Below are 22,739 nucleotides of genomic sequence, written 5' to 3'. Positions count from 1 at the left end.
AGGAGACTAAGAATGAGCAACCAGGGAGATAAGAGAACAGGAGAGGACAGTGTCAGCGAAGCTAAGGTTGGATAACGCTTCCAGGAGAAGGGGGTGGTAGACAATGTCGAAGGCAGCTGAGAGGTCTAGGAGGATTAGATTGAAGTAGAGGCCTTCCCATGTATATCCCTAGTATTGTTGAAAGGCTAATACTAGTGACCATGAAGACATTCTTAATCAGGATTGGAGCTCAGCTAGTTAAGTGCTTGTCCCTTTAGACTTCATTGAATGACAGTATGGGTCATTTGTCAGATAAAAGTGCACCTATTGGCTTTATTAGTGGTTCAGGCAATATCGCCCCTGTTTCAGAGAGACTTGTGAACTAACTTGAAGAATAAACATCTCTTTGTTCTCCCCTCATACATATAGGAAAAGTGCTATTTTTGTGGACAAGCAGGAGTATTGATGGGTTAACAAGGAAATTTGCAGTTTGTGTGAATTCTAATCAGAGATCTCAAATAAACAGTGGACGTCTGCTTCCTAAAAAGGTGTAATCTAGAGGAAATAGTGAGACTGACTTGAAAAATCGTATCAAGGATGAAGTATAGTACAACCTCATTAATTTGGACCCATTAATCCAGAAATTTCACTACCTGTTTCCTTCCATTGCCCTTTCATGTAAAGGACATGTTGGGCACTGAAGTAGAGCACTTGGGAGAGTACATCACAATAGACACGCTCCCACCTATATGGAATTTGCCACCTCCTTTACTCTGAATTCATACGATATTTATAGTTCTACTGTTTTTGTGGGAATAAAATATAGCCTAGAATTAAAACCTGTGCAGGTGGATTTTCATCATTTAGAATTTTTAAAATTTTACTTTCAGTAAGGAAAACATTGAATCCATAAGTAGTTACTGAAATGAATACTCTCTCCATATATTTGTGTTGCAAAACTTCACTGTCAGTATCTGTCTTTCTAGAGTGCCGAGTTCTACAAAGTCACCACAGAGCAATACAAGAAAGCTGCTGATGAAGTCGAGTCGAAGTTCAAGTAAGATTGTTTTTTCATTTTATTTACTGTTTTTGAAGAAATGAACTATTGCTCAGTTCATATTAAACTGTGGGAGAGAATTCTCTTGTGATCCGGCCCTCTGGAGTGGATAAGATATGTCGGTGGTAGAAATAGAATTCGAGTGAAAGAAGAAAATGTTTGATGAAAGCTTGTTGCCAAGCCAGTCTAATCTGTTTCATGAGCTGCAGGGAAATTGAAAGCAATGTCAATATAAGTTTTATTTAGGATCCTGGGTGAGGAAGGTGAGATAACGTGAGAAAAATTCTTCCCCTCGGAGAAAGGTGTTAGCCAAAACAATGGGGAGAGGTCTAAATTCTGGAGTTGACCTTCCACATGTGTGTCATGTTTAGACTTTCTGAAGGCATCTCTGTCCTCAGAATGCAGAAGCAAATATTTTGTAATTGACAAAACCCACATGACTCTGAGCAGTAACCCTGAACTTCTTCCTTTCTGCCAGCGCTCCTGTTACATAAAAAGAAACCATTCCTATTTTCCGTAAGAATATGAATGGATTTATTGTGTTACCTGTTTCTTTCTCCAGGCCCTTGAGAAACAGCAGATTAGTGAGCAAAACAGTCAAAACGGCATTGGGACAGTTTTGTTGGATTTAACCTCCCTCCCACGTGTGTTTTTGAGTGTTTGATAAAATGATTAAAATTGATAACAAGCATTAAAGGGAAATCACTGTTTCCACAATTTTAAATGTAAAGCAGGACTATTTTTATGCACCCGGAATAATTTATTGTGTTTATGTGTAGATTCTTCAGCTGGTTGATTATAGAAAATAATTTTTCTCAGAAAGGATTTTGTTGCTGGTTAAAGATTGTGTAGATATATGGGTCCCATAGAGGAAATTCACTTTTTATAACCACACATCTCCTGACTGGCCGTCATTTGACCTGCCACTTCCGGTATCCTTCTTACCTGGCTGCCAGGGAATTTGTTTTATTGCACATGCGAACTTTCAGTGAACATCACTGAGTCGAATGTGATCCCACCTCACTCTGCTTGCAGTCTTTTACACTGTAATGATATGATTTCCATATCCTCAGCCTCTTACTCTTTGTGGATCATTTTAGGTTCTAAACAAAGCATGTAAGCTAGTACAAATCATTAAAACCTTTAGTGATGATATAAGAATGGTGTATGGTGTAAATAAAATGTAAGCCAGTGCAAATAGTAAAAAGACAGCCCTGGTTAGGTTTATTGCAAGTCACTGAAAGAAGCCCTGTTTATAGGGAAACTATAGGCTTTCTGCCCTTGATGTGGATAAACCACATGGACGTTAAAAAAAGCTAAAGAAAAATTCAGTTTCTCTTTGCAGAAAATATTGGGAACCGCTTATTATAAGCAATAATGCCAAAGCAGGAGATGCATTTTCAATACCAATTTTCGTATAGTAATGTGATACTAGAAATAATCCAGTTCGGTGCTAGAGACTTCACATAACTCTCCATTCAGTAAAAGCAAATATGAGTAGCAGTATGGCCTACCGGAAAGAGCATAGGCCTGGGAGGACCTGTGTTTTAATACCGACTCCACCACTTGCCTACCATGTGACCTTCGGCAAGTAATTTAACCTTTCTGCACATCAGTTATCTCTTCAGTAAAATGAGAACTAAATCCTCCTTCTAGCGACTTTAATTGTAAACTCTATTTAAGATAGGGACTGGGTCCAACTCCATTATCTTGTATTTACCCAGCACTTAGTACAGTGCTTGGCACATGGGAAGTGCTTAACAGATACCATAAAAAACCTTTACTTCCATACATTTAATTGACTGTTTATTATACCAACGGGCACCAGCACTTCCATATCCATATCTAGCTTTTAAATGCAAGTACTGACTAGATTAACAATGTTGTTATAAAGTTGAATATGGTGGAAAACTACTGCCGTTCCCCTTGATAATTAAATGAAACATGAGAATCTGAATTCCCCCCACACATCTATTATGTGAACAAAAAGAGCCCATTTATTGTAGATGAAAATTGTCTTGATTTGGAACCTGCTTGCTCGTTGCCTTTTAAGCATAAAAAAGTCCCAGAAAATAGGCAGGCTGAATTTGTGGCTTTCATTTGGCTACTTTCATTCCATATCCCATTTATGGCCTTAAATGGAGTACAGCTTTCTGTTGACCAACAATCACTGTCTAAAACTCCGTATCTAAATGGAAGGTCTGGCTCACAATATACCTGGCATCATTATAAGACAGGTCTTCCAAAGCAGCAATCCTAAAGGTTTGAGAAGAATATTCTTTCTTTTGCTCGATGGGAATGGTCCAACTCCTAAGGGTTTTGCTCCCGGGAGACAGAATTGCCTAGGAAGGGGAGAGGACAAATGAGCTGTGTATTTTCTTTGTGACAACATGGACGTGAATACACTGTAGGGAAAAAGAAATCTGAGTGATGTGTAGAGTGTAAGTGATTACACATCACAGCCACATTGATGTGTCTCACTGTAATGGCCAATAGCTATTATTTTAAAGATTTGTGGATTAAATTGGCCCCCGAAAGGTCCTTAAACATTAACTCCAACTCCAGTTCCTCAGAGTTATTATAGGCTGTTATGCCAGTGAGCCATATATGATGGAATAATCCCCAGATGAGAGGTGGTCAGCAAGAACCCTTGGGTATTAGACCATGTTATTGTGCCAGAAATCTATGAGCCAGGTATAGCCAAGCACACCTCAGCGGTACCCGCCAGTAACTCAAAATACCATATAGCACTCTCAGCTGCAATGAAAAATGTGTTCTTAAACTTTAGGCCATGCAGAGTTCACACTTTTCAAAGGGAGGCATTTTTAAGTTAATCATGAAAAGAAAAAAAACTAAAGAAAGCAGCCTAAACCCCCGAATACTACCATTCAAAGGGGTGGGTTATTGTGTCCACAAGAATCGGCCCTTCTGACCCCATTTCAGAATGAGCTGTAAGTGGCTAAAATTGAGCCAAACCATCCTACCTCTGAAATGGTCATTGATCTGTCAACAAATAATTCATGTGTGCGCGGGAGGGTGAGGGCTACAAAGTAATGGACCAGCTCTTCCCAGGGCATAAATCATTCCTCTGGATAAAATTACTTTGAGAAGTTCGTTAACTTTTTAAAGCCCCTTTTGGACTTATTTACACCTCACTTTCTTACAAAAGGAAATTTGTAAGTGGGAGGCAGAGTTCTTGACAGCCAACCAATTTTGTGGAGATCATTTAAGTAGTGGTATATCATGTTGTCTCTAATCTGAAAATCATTCATTTATTGAGTACTTAGTATGTGCCTAGCGCTGTACTAAGTGCTTGGGAGAGGACACTATAACAATTGATATACATTCTCTCTCCACAATGAGCTTACAGTCTAAAGGAGGAGACAGATATTAATATAAATAAATTAGGGTTATGTACATAAATGCTGCTGAAGGAGGGGTGAATAAAGCGGGCAAATGCAAGTGCCAGGGCGAGGCAGAAGGGAGTAGAAGAAGAGGAAATGAGGAGTCGGGGAAGGAGGAGATGTTTTTAATAAGGTGTTGAAGGTGGGGCGAATGATCGTCTATCCAGTAATAATAATAATAATAATGTTGGTATTTGTTAAGCGCTTACTATGTGCCGAGCACTGTTCTAAGCGCTGGGGTAGACACAGGGGAATCAGGTTGTCCCACGTGGGGCTCACAGTCTTAATCCCCATTTTACAGATGAGGGAACTGAGGCACAGAGAAGTTAAGTGACTTGCCCACAGTCACACAGCTGACAAGTGGCAGAGCTGGGATTCGAACTCATGAACCCTGACTCCAAAGCCCGCGCTCTTTCCACTGAGCCACGCTGCTTCTCCAGTGTGAAGAGGGAAGACATTCCAGGCCAGAGGCAGGACATGGGCAAGAGGTTGGCAGCGAGATAGATGAGCTCAGGGGGGTCCCGTAAAATCTTATGCCTTATTTGCACTTTGCAGTTTGTACATCGTTTAGCCACTTTCGGAGATACACGGTCTCTTCAAGCCCTCTGGACAACCTTTAGAAAGTTTCATCTGTTAAGGCAGTGGAAGTGATCCTAAATGGCCGGGAGTGTCCATACAAAGTTCCTGACTCCTAGGAATTTACAAAAACAATCTCTGAAATGGAAGGGACCTTCACAGGTCACTAACCCCTTGCCGTTACACAGTGCTGTATCATAATCTGAGCCTGACAGGTAGGTATCTTGCTTATTTTTAAAGACCTCTAGGGAAGATTTCATACTATGCCATGGCAAGCTCCTCCAATGTCTCCTGGACCTCCCTGTCACTGCCTGATTGAATCTAAAATACAAAAATAAATTGACTTACCCTTGTCATAATCTCTCTATTTCTCAGTTGTGTATTATTTTGGCTATCATTAAAAAAGCAGGGAAACACTGATAATCAATGGTGCGTTTAAAATGGCCATATTAACTCGATTCCCAGAGCAAGGTGAGGAAGTCTACCTAAAAACGCCTAGGTTGCAGAAGCGTGGCTCATTTCGGTGTTCTTGGAATAAATTAACTATTCTGGAAAAATTTAAGCGAGAACAGAGAACAGAATAATAGATGTGATTTAGGAAACAGTCTTTGGAAGTTAAAGAATGGATTTTTCACAGTATCACAATTGAAGGCTTTCCTCAGTGTGAAAATCACTCATTTAAAACTGCCTCCGGTTTTTAGTGCTGCAGCTTGGCTACGAATATCTTTATGCTCTTTTGCAAGGGAGCATTTTCATGCTTTTATTATTAACAAATCAGTGAAACATAAAGCTGATGCTAAATTGATGTCAGCACGTCCTTTTTGTCAGCAAGTCCTTTTTTTACCTTCCCTGCATTTAAAGGTGTAAACCCCAGACAGTTTTGAGCATCAGAGTTTAAATATCTTGCTTAATTGCCTGTAAAAGAATTAAATTGGGTGAAACTAATAAATTTACAATTCTGTTAAATGCATACACCTGGGAACTTGATTGTCGGTGTAGCTTCAGTTTAAAAATATTAGATTAATTGAACTAATCGCATTATGGGCACTGAGTGTCTTTGTGTAATAGTTTTAAGAGTCTTTAGAATTTACCTTGGTTTCATTCATATCTCCTACCTTGCTGCCTAAACTTTTTAATTGAAATTTACTTCAGAAGTTTGAAAGAACCATTCAGTTCTTCTCTGCTTTTCCTCCAATTGTTCCAAAGTTCAGCCCTTGCAGTGGTTCATTAACTCAGCTGCTGTATTGAATGGCTTGCCGTAGCAAAAGAATTAAAATTATATACCGCCCTACCTGTATTTTTGCTTGAGAATTGATGCTTTTCTGTATGTTGTCTGTAACACTTATTGAAGCCCGTTTATAACCTACTGTAGAATGGCGAGAATGAATCTGATATACCAAACGTACCTGATAAATGTTTTATCTTGCTAAGTCCCAGATTCTTATTGATCAAATTCTAAATGACCAAATGGTTTATCTCTGTAAGACACTAATTCACATTGATCAAATCCTAAATGATCAAGTTGAGTCGGTTCCTGCTGTACACAAATTGTATTAAAACAACATTACTTGAACATGTTGCCTTTTCTAATGCAGGAGTTATGTTACCAGCAGTTACATTATAACCAGAATTATTGTATTATAAAGATGTCTCCTTCTTAATGAAAAGTTTACACAAGAAGGAAAGAATGCGATATTACAGGAAGAACAGGGCTTCGGGCGAGGATTTGGGCTTTTACTAACTAATTAAATTCTGCATTTCGGGGCTTTTTCCCTGCTTTAATTTGAAGGGCTGTGAGGAGGAAATACGACAGCTGCAGTGGTGACTTTTTATTCCCTACGGTGGCTAGAGCCCAGTTACGTCGCGATTATGCAACTGCGGACACAATAATTGAAGGGGTAATATTGGAACTGAAGTAAATATTTCAACCTCTGCCTTTGCTGCTTTTGTTTCTTGTTTTCATTCATCTGTGGGAAACCTAATGGTATCCCATTTGGGGTCCCTTAGAAATGTCCTTTGATTAGCTCTCTTATTTTTGCCGGCTTCTGAACTCCCCAGTGCCTCCCTGCTTTCTCTTATGTGGTAAAACTTCACCCTGGAAATAGGAGAGAGTTTTGGACAGAGACCTTTTGAGATGACAGAAATACGTCCTTCATATAAAGCAACTGGGGAAGAGATTCAGATCAAACAGAGAACTGGCCCAGGAAATCTGAGTTCTCATACTGTGCCTGAGATGTCCTTATCAGTTCTTATATAGGTACATTCTGAAATGCAGTAGAAACTTGCAAAGTATAAAACAGAGTTGATACCTCCTCCTCCTCCTCCTCTTTCTGCCCCTTCCCACCTTCTTGAGGATTTGGGGAAGTCTTTTATAAAGCAGGGTTTCAAAGCTATTTATGTATCTTCAGCCCTGCTTCCTCCCGTTCCCCTCTCACCCTTAGGAATGTAGGGTTTGATCTAAAATGGGGAGCTTTGTCTCTAATTAAAGTTGGAGCCTCAGATAATTTAACAAACCCCTTGGGCCTCAGGAGACTATGGGATGGGAGAGAGACCAAGGCACTTTCTGTTTCAATATAGTAATGGATTACTTGTGGAAAAAAATTTAGGGTGATAGATGGTTTATCTGTAATTACGCCGGCTACAGGCAGGAACTGCGACCATTACATTGTTCTTCCGTTCGTCCTTTGGGGCGAGTGTTGAACACAGAAACCTGGGCTTGATGGAGCGTCGGTCTGATTCTGTATGGCATCGTTTAGATTGTAATGGTCGTGGGGCCCTGGGCCATTCGGTGGAGTTTTGTCCCCTTGAAGGAGTAAGGGAGTAAGCAAACAACTGGTTTCACTGAGACATATCCTCTGTCCCAACCTTCACCGTGGGGGCCAGGGCCTACCTTTCCACTCGGCTGACAGCTTGGTACCCGTTCCTGTGGAATTTGAAAAGGGAAGAGGAGCCAAGTCATTAGCTCTTTTCTACTTCCTCTGTGGATACCCCCTCCCCCTCCCAGAACCTTCTTGTTAGTACTGGAGTGTGATATGTCACCTCTTTCATCAGTCGATCATATATATTGAACACTTCGTGTGGCAGAGCACGGTAGAAAGCACTTGGGGAAGTACAGTATGACAGAGTTGGTAGAAATATACCCTGCCCACAGTGAGCCTACAGTCCAGAGAGGGAGACAGGCATTAATGTAAATAAATGAATTATGGATCTGTATATAATTGCTGTGGGGCTAGGGAAAGGTACCTTCATCTGGCAGTGAAGTATCTGCCACTTAATGCAGAAATTATGTGACGAGGAGTTACGAAGGAAGAGTAGGAAAAGGAGCAAGATGGAAATGGGGGCACAAGGGGAAAGGGCAGTGCAGAAGGGAGTGGGAGTAGAGGAAATGAGGGCTTAGTCGGGGAAGGTTTCTTGGAGGAGATAAGCTTTTAATAAGGCTTTGAAAGTGGGAAGAGTGATTGTCAGATATGAAGAGGGAGGGCGTTCCAGGCCAGAGGCAGAATTTATGTGAGGGGTTGGCGGTGAGATTTCCTGCTGCAGCCCTTTTTAACCCCATATAACCGGAGTTCTACCTGGCAGAAGTCAGGAGTTCATAAGGTACTCTCCATTCCCTCCCCTGCTCTCCATCCTTTGCTCCTCAATGAGAACATGACTGCTAGGGTGTGTGAGTGGTGTCGTTCAAACCACAGTCACTGTAATCGATTCCTCCACACAGGTTGTTGGTTCTGAGCCAAGACTCATCTGCTGTGCCCACTGGGAGTCACCATAATTATCATCATCATCACACCTTCTTTTCACCCTCTTTCACACACCTTCCCTTCTCCATCAGATGCTTCCTCCCTCCCATCCTCATTTCTCATCTTTCCCCTTGTCCCCGCCCCTTTTCCATCTTGCTCCTTTTTCTACTCTTCCTTCATAACTCGTCTTCACATCATTTCTGCATTAACTGGCAGATATTTCACTGCCAGATGAAAGGTGACGAGTTCTATATCCATTCCTAGGTAGATTTGGTGCTGCCTTTCCTTTCTAAGGATGAGCAGGGGAGTCCAGGCTCTGGGACTGTTAGCCTGTTACACTTTCATGCGTAATCAATTTGACTGTACGTTCTCGCAAAGGAATCATCTCAACCAAATCTGTTATTTTTGTACTCTCCCAAGCACTTAGTACAGTGCTCTGCACACAGTAAATACTAAATAAATACAATTTACAGATGGATCTCAAGAAATTAGGAGTCACTTCAGAATGCTCATAATATTTAACAGTAACAGCTAGAGAATTAAATTAGAAAAGATTGCCTAAGAAAAGGAAACTTAAATTTGCCTTTAAAGTATCAATCTTGTCCCGTGTTATTCCAATGAATCCTTTATGTCTTGGATCTGCTGTCCATAGTCGGCAAGATAATGAAGGGGAGTAATTTCTGGAAGGATGAGTCCCCTCTGCCATAATACCCCAGTTTATTCAATTCCTGGCACTTGCTTGGCCCAGCTTCGCACATTCCATCCTCTCTGGTTGTTGTGCAGCAAAGTGTTTACTCTAGAGTGAGACGGAAAGAAGGAAAAAGAGTCTCTGGTCTGGATTTGTTTTGAGGGGCCAACCACACTTCTGCGTAAGAGGATTTTCTTTCTGCTTCTTTCTTTCCATGACATATCTAATTGGCCCCTGGAAAATGGGAATTGGGCTATTTATGTATACATTGATCAGCACAATGCTCTTCTAGATGCTTTCCAGTCACAAGATAAGTCTTGCATTTCATCTAAATAATCACCTAAAATGTGTCATCATGTTTCTGCTTGTTTTGGCCTGTCATGTTAGTGACCCTATGCCTTGGATCTTGTGATTTGTTTTACGCGAGATAGGAGATCATTCTACTTTTCCTTGCAGCTACATAAGCATTTTAACGTTCATCATTTGATCAATACAATCCATTAAGAATGTAGTCTACTCAACACAGTCATATAAAATATTAATTGCCCACATTTTAGTTAGATAAATGAAGATTCAGCCCGAATGACAGAGAACCTGGAAACCCAGGGTGTTCTCTCTCCTTGTTCCACATCATATTAAGTGTTGGATCTTTGCTTCGTGTAATATTTCTGGGGGAAATGACTGTGTTGGAATTTGAGTCCTCACCGCTACTCAGTGGCTATTCGGTTCTCTCTCCCTCTCTTTCTCTCACTCACCCTCTCTCATTCTCTCCCTCTCAAATTCAGATATCACTTTCTGAAAGTGATTTTCTCCTAGTACCAGTGAGTTGGGCTTTTGCTGGTTCTGTTAAGTGGGATGTTCAGCTGTGAAGGATTGGGTTGGAAAGAATCTCTTTGATTTTCCTTTGATATTTTCAAAGGTAGGAAAGAATTGCTTTCCTTTCTGAATGCCATTCAGTTATAGGAAGAGACTATTGTAGCTTTTAGGTGGACCAATTAGAGTTAATCATTGTCTTACTAACCTGTCATAGCACTAAAATGTCCAGTAGGATTTGCAGAATGCAGAATTTCCTTTCACTTCTTCTGTCAGATTTGGAAAGCCTGCAGCCTTAAGGACCCGAACAACAACAACAAAAAAATATGACATCCTCAGGTTGATCTGAGTGTTGTATTTTGGGCTTCTCAATACACAGTCATGGTTTCCATCTATTTAGGGGAGGGCTTTTGGCGGCGATTCATCCATCGTCCCTGTATTCATTTCCACCATAAAAAGCATTGCTTGTAGTTTTCCCTCTTAGGGTGTCTCCTATTCTTTGACCTCTCATTGGAAACCGTGCTTTCCTTTCCTCAAAGTCACAGCCATTGTTCAGTGTCCGTGTGGCTTCTAAATAGGAATGTAGGGAGAGGAAGGAGGAAATTGTTTTATTTAGAAATAAGCTTGAAAGAAGACTCACTTTCATAAATTCGATGACAACCCTGCCTAGCTGAGTGGTTTTAGATGGCAGAGCTTGATTCAGCTTCTGAAAACTCCTTTTGAAAAGTGCTTTTGTAGAGTGTATTTGTAAGTGGAGAATGGAATCCGGGAGTAATAGAATTTTAAAGCAAAATTACCAACGCAGGGAGTCGTTCGTATTTAAAGTGTTTGAGATTTGTGTGGCTTGCATCTTGGCTGTTCCTTTACATGTCTGAAGTGAAAGCACACATGCTCATGTGTTAAAATACTGATCGCACCCCAAGCTTGCTCACAAGACTGCTTCAAGTAATTCTGTAGGCTTCCGAACAGAACCAAATGATCGACTCTTCTCATTCAGGGGCTTGAGTTTAAATTGGCTTGTTCCTTTTGTGTTTTCGTGGGGGGGCCGGTGGGGTTGAGTGTGTACTGGTGATCAACTAAGTTCCTTGAAAATGGATGGATGCGCTCATTAGGACATTTCTTGCTTTTGGCTGCAGTTTCACCAGCCACCACAACCAATGGAAACTACTCTTTCTTGATGAAGCTGGCAAGTGATACTCTGCAGCGATACATCTGGCTTCACGCTCCCTTTCAAGACTGAAACCTCTAGTTTTAATATGTTAAACATGCTTTGAAGAGATTTTCCACACACAGAGAAGTCAGCTATTTCCCAATTATTACATTAACGCAAGAAAGGCTAAGGGCTCGGTATTTTTTTTTGATGCTCTGCCATTTGTTTTGCATTTTGTTCTCTTGTGCCTCTGAGATTACACAAATACCTATTTATTTTTGGAGAAGGAGTCACCCAAAGAGTCAAAGACAACAAATCTCCTAGTCGCCGCCAATGGAGCGCTTTCCACTAAAACCCTTGTGTGAGAGATGTCTTCTGCAATTTATGATATGGGTTTTTAAAGCAGCGTACACCTGTTTCTGCTTTTAGAGTGAAGAATGAATTGCCAATTACCTCAGACATGTTCAAACATGACAGTTTGTATCGTAGGGGCTTGTGTGGGCATTTTGGCTTGGGCCCCCCAAAATGAACCCATCAGTCCAGAATAAGGGTGTTGGGGTGGGGTTGGGGGGGAGGAAAAGAAATCAATCCTTGATCAGCTGCTATTATTATTTGTGCATGTGCAAGCTGCAGGAAGGGAGGTCAGTGCCACTAACCTTTGTTTTCCCAGCAGAGCTCTTGAACAAGATGAAGTGATCAAAGCAGGATGCCAGTACATCATCACAATCTCATTACTTTGCAAGCTGCACGCACAGATGCTGCTGTTTCTGCATCAAGCGTCACTGATTTACATTCCTAACACCTCTATTACAGCTCATTTGGTCCTACTCGTAATTAACCAGTTCTTTTCTCTTCGCAACGGGGTCGATCTAACTCTGGAGATGATAACAATGATGATGGCATCTGCCAAGCGCTCTCGGTGTGCCGAGCACTGTTCTAAGCATGGGGATAGATACAGGGTGATCAGGTTGTCCCACGTGGGGCTCACAGTCTTAACCCCCATTTTCCAGATGTGGTAATTGAGGCCCAGAGAAGTGAAGTGACTTGCCCAAAGTCACCCAGCTGACACGTGGCAAAGCCGGGATTAGACCTCTGATTCTCAAACCCGGGCTCTTTCCACCGAGCCACGCTGCTTTTGCCAAAGCCAAAAGGGAAGATCACATAACCATACGTGGGATCTACCCGAGCTCAGTTTGGGGGTGACGAGAAACCCGTATTAAACCGTCACGTCTTGGGTTATTTGAAGTTAGAACCTTTGAGAGCTTCGTTCATTCATTCAGTCGTATTTATTGAGCACTTACTGGGTGCAAAGCACTGTACCGAGCGGCTGGGGGAATAGAACAGAACAATAAACAGCATAGCTCAGTGGAAAGAGCACGCCTTGGGAGTCAGAGGTCATGGGTTCTAATCCCGGCTCCACCGCTTGTCATCTGTGTATCTTTAGGCAAGTCACTTAACTTCCCTGAGCCTCAGTTACCTCATCTGTAAAATGGGGATCAAGACTGTGAGCCCCACGTGGGACAACCTGATCACCTTGTATCCCCCCCAGTGTTTAGAACAGTGCTTTGCACACAGTGAGCGTTTAACAAATGCCATCATTTTTATTAAACAGATACATTCCCTGCCCACAATAAGCTTACAGTTTAGAGGGGGAGAGGGGCATTAATAGAATTAGTGCAAAATCCATTTGTTGAGTGGATTCTCTGGCTTGGGAGTTCGCTCCACTTGAGATAAATAGCATCGGTAGCCAAGTGATAGATATTACCGATGCCCACGGTGGTAAGTGTTATTGATTGAGCGAATGTGTGTAAGCACCTAGTGGGCAGAGAACGTGGCTACCAACTCTGTTACATTGTACCCTCCTCTAAGCACTTACAGTGTTCTGCACACAGCAAGCGCTTAGTAAATATGATTGATTAATAGCTGTCCCTTGCATGATATTCACACGTATGGATTAGCCTTTATTACCCATTGAACATGGCGACATATTCATTTCTCCCTTTTGATGTCAGGAGCTTTCCGAAACCTCGGTTCGAGATAGTCACCCTATTTCTCATTGCTAGACATTGGGATAGTCTGTCTTTTGCTGCGATCGTCCAACTGTCCTGCGCTAAGCCACCTCCGCTATGGTTTTACTGCCTTCTGCCTTTCTAGTGCTTCCTTAATCCACCCGTATCAGTTCATCATGAAGGATTCGATCATTCTCACATGTCCGCCCAGCCTGTGTGATGTGATAAACATTGCTTTCCCACCTGGGTTCTCATCGCCGTCCAGGACCTCATTGCTCGTGATTCTGTCTCCTCGTTCTGCCATCAGTTTGGAGTTCCTCTGGGTCACTGACACCCAAGCCAGTTTTTGCTTATCTCTTGCGTGAAGATTGAAATGCTGTCACGATTTGATCTCCTACTGTAATTCATTTCCTTCCTTTCGATTTGCTTCTAAGTTGAAGGCAGATGTGGTGTTGAATGTTCACTTAGCCAGTTGCTAACACCTCTAGGGAGGAATATTACAAAGGAAATAATTGTCATGCCAACACTGTTGTATGGAGTCATAAAAGAAAGCCCCAAATTTTGAAAATGAAATCCCAATTTTTCCAAGTTAAAAAAAAATAAAATATGGGACTTTATTCCCTGAAAGCTATATTTTTTTTAACACCCAAAACTCTGTACTCTAATTATGAGTGAATCATATATAAATGTGGTTTTTCTGGGTATCTGACATTTGGATGTTTATGTTTTATTAATGATGTTTCCAACCAAACAAATTACAGTTTGCAGAACAACTCAGAAATCCTAGACAATTCCTCATTAGCCATACTCTAATAACTAGTTACTGTTGTTTAAATGGACTTTGATAACCTCCCCTTCCAGCTGAATTTGGTAATGCAATCAGTGAAGTAGAGCTTCTCTTAGCTTCCTATAAACAGAGCCCAGGCTGTGCAGGGCCTGAAAGGTAGGTTTTGCTCCTGAACAGGATTGAACTCAAATGGGGTAGTATTTCTTAAAAATTAGCAAAAACCATTTCGCTCAATTCTTCGAGAGATTTCTTCTGAGGTCATTCTTCTTGTTGAGTGGTAAAATATTGGTTCAGCGTTATCTAGCAATGACAGATGTAAAAATGTATATTTTCCCAAGGAGACTTGGAAACATTAGCCCCAGAACTTCTGCCTTTTCTCTGGAAGAGACCGGAGAGCAAAACGTTGTCTTTCGGCAGAAGCGTTGACCCATAGGTCTTGGAACGCTTTGGAGACGAGCTTCTGGGAAGGGAAGCATGGAGAAGTGGATGTCGGCACCTAACTTGAAAACAGAAATGTCTACAGGTATTCACCTTTCTCTCTCACTTAAGCCAAATAGAAAAATATGTCCTTTGAGTGTGGGACACACCCACTCTTACAGTGGCTGCTGCATTAAGTAGTTGGCGACCGGCATTAAGGCTGGATCTTTGAAGAGACCTTGAGGGCCGTGCTTCCGGTTGAGGTTTCCAGAAAGGCCTATCCATTTTTATTAATGTTGCATCTGACTGCCCAGCGTATCGTTAAAACGTCTCTCTCTCTCTCTGGCTCACTGTCCAAGAAGGGGTCTAGGAGAGGCAGGCTGGGCAGGTGCTGTCCAAGTAGCCCAGGAAGATTGCTCAAGGAATGACGTCACTGAGCCTAGTAGAAGAAAATGTCAACTGCCTGGCACCCTGCTTAGTAACTGGCTCTCCACCAGCAGGTTCCCTCTCCCCAATCTGCTCTCTTCTCTCACGACACCACAGCGCGTGCTCTTTGCTTCCCCCAAGGAAACCTCCTAAGCGCTTCTCACGCTAACCCCTCCCGCCTCTCGCCTATTATTCACGCTTTTCCCCACTGCATGGTGCTCCTCGTTCCTTCGGTTTTGCCAGATCATCACCACCTACCACCCCTTCCAACGTCGAAGCCTTCCTGTAAGGCCCACCTCCTCCAGGAGGCCCTCTTCGATTAATCTCCCCACCTTCCCGGTCATACCATCTCTGGCTCTTAATCGTGTTTTCCTCAGTGGGTGCCTACTTTCTTTGCTGTTAGATTGGGCAACACCCAAGGCCACCCGTCACTGGGATGTGGGGGACCGACGGGGACTGAGCCTGTTGCCTGGGGGTCACCTCCAAGCTTCTACCCACCTCCATCAATAATATTCAGAACACCTTTGGGTGGGAGAGGGGGAGGGGCTGCTGCAGTTTGAAACCATCAGTCCAGATCAGCTCTAATTGGGAAGCAGGATGGGCCTGGGAGCTCCGCCATTTGTCCGCTGAGTGGCCTTGTGCAATTCACTTCTCTGTGCCTCAGCTACCTTGTCTGTAAAATGGGGATCAAGACTGTGAGCCCCATGTGGGACAGGAAGGGACTGTGTCCAACCTGATTAGCTTGTACCTTTCCCAGTGCTTGCAACAGTGCTCGACATGTAGTAAGCGCTTAACAAATACCGTCATGATCATTACCGTCCTCTTTCAAGCGCTTAGAACTGAGCTCGGCACACAGTAAGCACTCAGTAATGACCACTGATTGACTCGTTGAGTAGCGAGGCGGGTGAGAACTGTACTCTCGTTCTGTTTCGTTTGAAATTCATTGCTTGTAGTAAATCATTTTTATTGTTCGGTCTCTGCCTCCCCCTGCTCATTTTGTGAGCCCATGAAGAACAGAAGTGGTCTGCTCTGGTTATCTTGTCTTAACCCAGGACACGGCAGGGCGCTCGGCACATTATGAGCACTTAATAAATACCATTACTATTACTAGACTAGAGTGAAAACTCCTCAAGGCAAGGGCTGCAAAATATCAGTAATACAACTACTGATCATTTCCCTGGTCACTGCTGCTTTCCACTCCCTGAGTGTTTTCTGGGACTAAACACCAGCGAGAACGTGCGAATTGTGAGCTTTTCTCTGTCCCCTTGCGTGGATGGGGAGGGTTGTGTGGGTGTGTGCGGATGGACACACCCGACTCCAAAATAATAACATCTTCAGGCCTTGCACTACACAACTGTAAGTAGCTCAAAATCAGTCTATCTCTTTTTTATAAACGACCTGGTTATCATGAAATCAGTAAGTTAAGCAGACAAGCATAATCGCGGCTTATTCTTGGGTAAAGTGATGAGTTTCGGGAGCTAAAAGCAGAGTGAGCCTGTCGAAGTGGGGAAAGAGAGCCAGATTCAGAGAGGAAGGGAAATAAAAAGATAGAGAAAAGGAGGAGTCAAAGAGAGAGAGAAACATCACTGTAGCTGGTGTCCACAAGAGTAGAGAAAGAGAGAATAACTTGCAGCATTTTTAAGTGCTTTCTGTGTGCCTCAGGTGATTTGCCCAAGGTACACAGTGGTTGCCCATCCATGTCCGCATCAAACAAAAACTCCTCACCACTGGCTTTAAAGCACTCAATCAACTTGCCCCCTTCTATCTCACCTACCTCCGTCTACAACCCAGCCCACACACTTTGCTCCTCTAATGCTACCCTTCGCACTTTGCCTCAACTCGCCTATCTCCCTGCTGACCCGTTGCCCACGTCTGCCTCTGGCCTGGAACACCCCCCTCCCTAAATCTGACAGACAGTTACTCTCCCCACCCTTCAAAGCCTAAATCAAAGCACATCTCCTCCAAGAGGCCTTTCCTGATGAAGCCCCCCCCTTCCTCTTCTCCCACTCCCTTCTGCGTCACCCTGACTTGCTCCCTTTGTTCGTCCCCCCCTCCCAGCCCCACAGCACTGATGTACGTATCTGTAATTTTTATATATTAATGTCCTTCTCCACCCACACCCCCAGACTCCAGACTCTAAGATCGTTGTGGGTTGGGAATGTATCTGTTGTTGTATCGTACTTTCCCAGGCGCATAGTACCGTGCTCTGTACGTAGTAAGGACTCAATAAGATGGCCAAATAAATGGATGAATGACAAGTGGCAGAGCTGGGATTAAAGCCTGTCCCACATTCTAAGTGGGAGGGATAAGGTACTGAATCCCCATTTTACATGTGAGAAAACCAAGGCGTGGAGAAGTCAAGTGACTTGCCCATGGTCACACAGCAGACAAATGGCAGAGCAGGGATTAGAACCCAGGCCCGTACTCTTTCCCCTAGACCACGCTGCTCACCTTCTGTCCTCTTTCCCTCACTTCCCTCTTTTCCTCCTCCTCCTCCCTCCCATTAACTTGAAACGCAAGCGTATCTCGGCCAGTGCAGCCATAGCTAGAAGGATAGGCCTTTGCAGAAAGACGCCATAATTTCAGGAGTGTTCCGCCTAAATTAGGACAGCTGGTCACCTTTGTTATTATTATCAATCGTATTTATTGAGCGCCTACTGTGTGCAGAGCACTGTACTAAGTGCTTGGAAGAGTACAACATAATATAGAATGTATTTATATATGACTGATCATTCGTCCTCAAACCTGAGTGGTGGCAAGATAATGTTATCCTCTGTTCTTAAAGGGAACAAATACTTTTCTCCTTTTTCAAATCCATTAAAGTTGTACCCATTTTCTAGCGACATACAAGCCTATTAAGGCAGTACCTTGCTCTCCTGCATAAATTAGCTGCAATATCACTAAAATGTGAAGCAGGCTTGCCATATCATAGACACATTTATGAAGATTGATAACAGCCAGGGTTGAGTGTTAACTTTTATTGTCAAATAGGCTGCAAGAGAAACTGCCTGGTATTGGCTTTTGCTTTGATTTATGAAAAGGTTGCACATGAAACAGGCATCACATAAAACAGCACTGCTGGCAGTAGCATTGTAAATGAGGGTCGTAAGTATACCAAATAATAACTAACTAATTATGTTCATTATCATATCTCGGAGGGCTTCGCGCTTCCGTTGGGGATGAGCCCTGCTAGCCGAAGCCGGTTAGCGGTAAGAACGCCTTCCTCTCCGTGAGGGTAACACATCGCAATTTCATCGTGCTGACTGATCCCAGTTTTCCCTTAGGGAGTCTGCATGAAGAAATCTTCCCCTTAAGAAGGTAATCTTGGGTGGTTTCCTTACTGATGGCTCAGGCAGTCCTTGGGAGGGCTTTAGCAGTGACTTCGGGTGTAAACATCCCATGCAAATATAGCGTGACATGGCAACACCAGAGTAATAATAGTGGTATTTATCGAAGGATCCCTTTGAGCGGTGAACTTACGTGCTTGGGAAGGTATAACAAGAGCACGAGATGTTCCCTGCCCACGGTGAGCCTGTCTTTTAACGGGGGGGTGGCAGTCACTAGATTAAATAATTGTACAGTTGATTAAACACGGTCAAAAATGCCAGAGATGGCTGCCAAGGCGATCTAAATAAATCCCAGGCTGGGGAAATGACTGGGCCAGGAGGCGGAGGTGGGAGAGTCGAGAGCGAGCTGCGGGTAAAAGGTTAGCATGGCATAGGAGGAATGAAGAGAGCCGGTGAGGAGAGCCGATGCATAAGATGGAGAGTGTTGTTTTAGCCCCTCACGCAACAAACGTTTTTCTAAATGGGTCTTTAGAACTGATGAAAATGGTCAGCACATTTGCCTCAGTTTTTAGCTTTCACTTTTTTTGTACTGCTTTTACTCCTCCAATTATGCTCTGAAAAGTTTCTCTCTCTTTTGCATATTTCTGTTTTGTCTAACTAGTTCCAGTTGTTCCTTAATACGCAGGAAAGGCAGCTGTGTTTTCACTTAAGCAAATGTAATTGTGGTGCTAAGCGCCTCTGTTTATCCTGAGAACAAATACATTCGGGGGAGAGGCAGAACAAAATTTGTGCCTCGAAGAGATTAATAGAAAGGTAGCGTAATCTTTCCTAAGTAGATGGGTGTTTGCCTTTATTGCCATGTTATCCTCATTTTCGTTATGAAGTATCAGGTGTTAGGCCTCATGGGATGGGGGGCTTACGCAGCATAGAATTTGCACATTTTGAGAAGCAGCATGGCCTAGTGGCAAGATCATGAGCTTGGAAGTCAGAGGACATGGGTTCTAATTCCGGCTCCACCACTTGTCTGCTGAGTCACCTCGGGCAAATCACTTAACTTCCCAGTACCTCAGTTACCTCATCTATAAAATGGGGATTAATAATAATGTTGGTATTTGTTAAGCGCTTACTATGTGCAGAGCACTGTTCTAAGCGCTGGGGTAGATACAGGGTAATCAGGTTGTCCCATGTGAGGCTCACAGCTAATCCCCATTTTACAGATGAGGGAACTGAGGCACAGAGAAATTGTGACTCGCCCACAGTCACACAGCTGACAAGTGGCAGAGCTGGGATTCGAACTCATGACCTCTGACTCCAAAGCCCATGCTCTTTCCCCTGAGCCACGCTGCTTCTCTGTGAGCCCCATGAGGGACAACCTGATTACCTCGTATGTACCTCAGGGCTTAGAACAGTGCTCGGCACATCGTAAGTGCTTTAAAAATATAATAATAATGATAATTTTATACCCAGAAAAGTAAGAGTGTTGCTCTCCACTAGATTTTTCTCATGGCAGCCAAAAGCAGTCCATTTTGAAGGCCTGCTCCCTGTTTGCATTTTATGTTGATCCTAAATATACCTGTCACGACCCATAAATTGAGCTTGCATGTCTTTTACAGTTTGTACCAGAATCGAGTTTTTTACTGCTTCCTAACCAGATCTCTTGTGCTCATGCTTGTAATGTAGGGTCTGTCTCCCTCGCTCAGTCTTGAGGGCAGAGATTGTGTCTACTGGTTCTGTTATACTCTCCCGAACGCTTAAAACTGCTCCGCATATAGTCGGCCATCTGTCCCAGTGTTTAGTTCAGTGCTTGGCACATAGTAAGCACTTGATGAATTCCACTATTATTAATTATTATTGATTAATTGGAATAAATGCCTTTGAGGAGAAGACAGGGACACCCCCCCCCCCCCCCACCCCCCGCCAAAGCACCAGAGGTAGGGCAGGGTCCTTGGTAAATTATCTTTTTGGGACCCCTGGGAGAGAAAGGGACTATGCCAGATTTGATCATCTTGTATCTGCTCCAGCGCTCGGCACAGTGCTAAGCGCATCATAATAAGGGCTTAATAAAGGTCATCATTATGATTTGGAATGGCAGAAGTGAGAATCAGGCCATAGGCTCTGTTCCTAGCAAGAATCTCTTCTAATGAAACTAGGAATCACTACAGAGGAAGGGATAGATAGTGGCATGACCAGGTTGAAGAGGAAGCAGGGAAGTAGAAAGGATTTGGAAGCTGACGTTGTGCTTTTATGGATCTACTCTGGAGAAGGCGGGCCATTAATGATAACAATAATAATAATAATGATGGTATTTAAGCGCCTCCTATGTGCCGACCACTGTTCTAAGCGCCGGGGTAGATACAAGGTTATCAGGTTGTCCCACATGGGGCTCACAGTCTTAATCCCCATTTTCCAGATGAGGTAACTGAGGCCCAGAGAAGTTAAGTGACTTGCCCAAAGTCACCCAGCTGACAAGTGGCGGAGCCGGGATTAGGACCCACGACCTCTGACTCCCAAGCCCGGGCTTTTTCCACTAAGCCACGCTGCTTCTCAACACCGCAACGCAAGCAGTTTCCAAAGTCCCATCCTTCCTCCTGTTGGCCAAAAACCGTTTCCGTTCATCTTTTCCCGTCAGCACCAAGGACGGGGACTGGGAACTGAGAAGAGTCTAGCGCTGTATGCAATATCGGAGGAACCGGATCGTGGCATAGACAGCGACAGGGTTTCAGCCCGGAGACTGAGACTTTGCCTTATCCTCCGCTTCCTGGCTTGGTCAGAGCGACTGCTCCAGCCCCCACTGTAAAACGGGAAGCAAAGGCACCAGCTGGAAGATTCCAAATTTGGCCTAAAATGACAGTAATTTTGTGCCTATGAAGGGCCTTTATACAAGGGGGAGAAAAGCCAAATTACGAGGGACTGCATGTAATATGCAGTCATTAAAGGCTTTTTTGGGAAAGGTTGCAATTAAATTCTTAGCCAATGCAAAGTGTGTGATAATATGCAGGGTGCGGGTCACTAAATAAATGTTCACGGAGCCAATTTTGTTGAATGCACAGAGCTGTTTATTTTAAGTGCATTTTTTACGGCTTAATATTTAAAAAGGTAAATGCTTCTCAACCTCAGAGCCTGAAGAGATTTCTTTTCTGTTTTCTCTCTCTCACACACACACACACTCTCTCTCTCTCTCCCTCCCTCTCTCTCTCTTTCTCTTTTTGTCCCTTGGATGAACCGAAGAAGTAGACCACGACTCCTTCAGCAGCCGCCACCATCCACATAGGTGAATCGCTGGGTGGGAGGAAGCCCGTGTTTCCGTTCTCTTTGAGAGGGTAATGAAGTGAGGCAGGGAAAGCAGCGTATTTCCAATCCTGCCTTCAGCTCCCGAGCTGGACGCTGCCTCCCATCCCCGGAGATCCCCAGAATCAGGGGCTGGGGAAAGGCCCGAGATGTAGCGTGAGGGCTGCTGCTGTTGCCAGCGACCCTGCCCCAGGCAGCAAGGAGAGGAAAAAGGGAACAAGTGTTGGTGAGATTTCTAAGTGAATATTTCTGGAGTAAAAGACTGTAGTCATAGCAGTAATCGTATTCATTGGGTGCCTGTTGCATCCTGTGCACTCTAATTGGGAGATACAGCCGGTCCCTCTAGACTGGAAGCTTGTGGGCGGGGAACGTGTCTACCAACTCTTTTGTATTGTACTCTCCCAGGCGCTCAGTTCCGTGTTTTACACGCAGTAATCGCTCAATAAATACCGCTGACTGGGTGAAGCACAAGTCATGTTCCCTGCCCGCAAGGAACTCTTTACTCAAGTAAATCAAACAAATGAAACCCGAGGTTTAGCAGAAAAGAAGACTAACCGGAGAAAAGAGAGGCAGAAACATTTTTGACCACCCATGTATCATTTTACATATTGATTATCAACTCGTCCTTGCTCTTTTTGTCTGTGCTTATTGTATGTTCGGCTTTTCTTCTTCATTAGACTGTAAAGTGCTCCAGGGCCGAGGCAGTATCCTGTGGTCCTGTCTAGTCCCCAAGTGGAGGCCGTACAGAATAGCTTCTCAGTAAATGGTTTTGGGAATAATATTTGTTTATTGTTTTAAGAACAATCTCTTAGTAAGATCTCAGGTTGCCTTCACTCACCTGAATGTGATCCCCAGGAAGAAAAGGTCACATTAAACCCACACAATTCTTACAGTAATAGTTCGTTTTAAACGCCCACTGGTTGTGATGCACTGAACTGTGAGTTTGGGAAGAACAAAATAGAAAAAAGACAGATTCCCTACCCCTAAGGATCTTCTACTGTAATGGCGGATACAGACGTAAAAGTATTTTCAGATAGCGTAATTGAATTAAATAATCGAATAACAGATATACACAAATGGTCAGGTTGGCTATAACTAAATGCTGGAGACTTTCGTTGGGT

At 43.4% G+C, this 22,739-nt stretch overlaps 1 protein-coding gene across 3 annotated transcripts in view; it reads left to right on the top strand.

The window, feature by feature from the left end:
- The window catches only part of CHCHD3 (coiled-coil-helix-coiled-coil-helix domain containing 3), a 203,986-nt gene that overhangs the window by 155,000 nt on the left and 26,247 nt on the right, over window positions 1–22,739 (top strand). For all 3 annotated transcript variants that reach the window (XM_029073345.2, XM_007671037.4, XM_029073347.2), the window contains one exon: window positions 966–1,036. In XM_029073345.2, the coding sequence (XP_028929178.1) occupies window positions 966–1,036 (71 nt within the window). The remainder of the gene's footprint in view (window positions 1–965; window positions 1,037–22,739) is intronic.

The sequence above is a fragment of the Ornithorhynchus anatinus genome, chromosome 10, assembly GCF_004115215.2.
Source record: "Ornithorhynchus anatinus isolate Pmale09 chromosome 10, mOrnAna1.pri.v4, whole genome shotgun sequence".
Classification (NCBI taxonomy): Eukaryota; Metazoa; Chordata; class Mammalia; order Monotremata; family Ornithorhynchidae; genus Ornithorhynchus; species Ornithorhynchus anatinus.
This window is presented reverse-complemented; position numbering and strand designations above follow the sequence as displayed.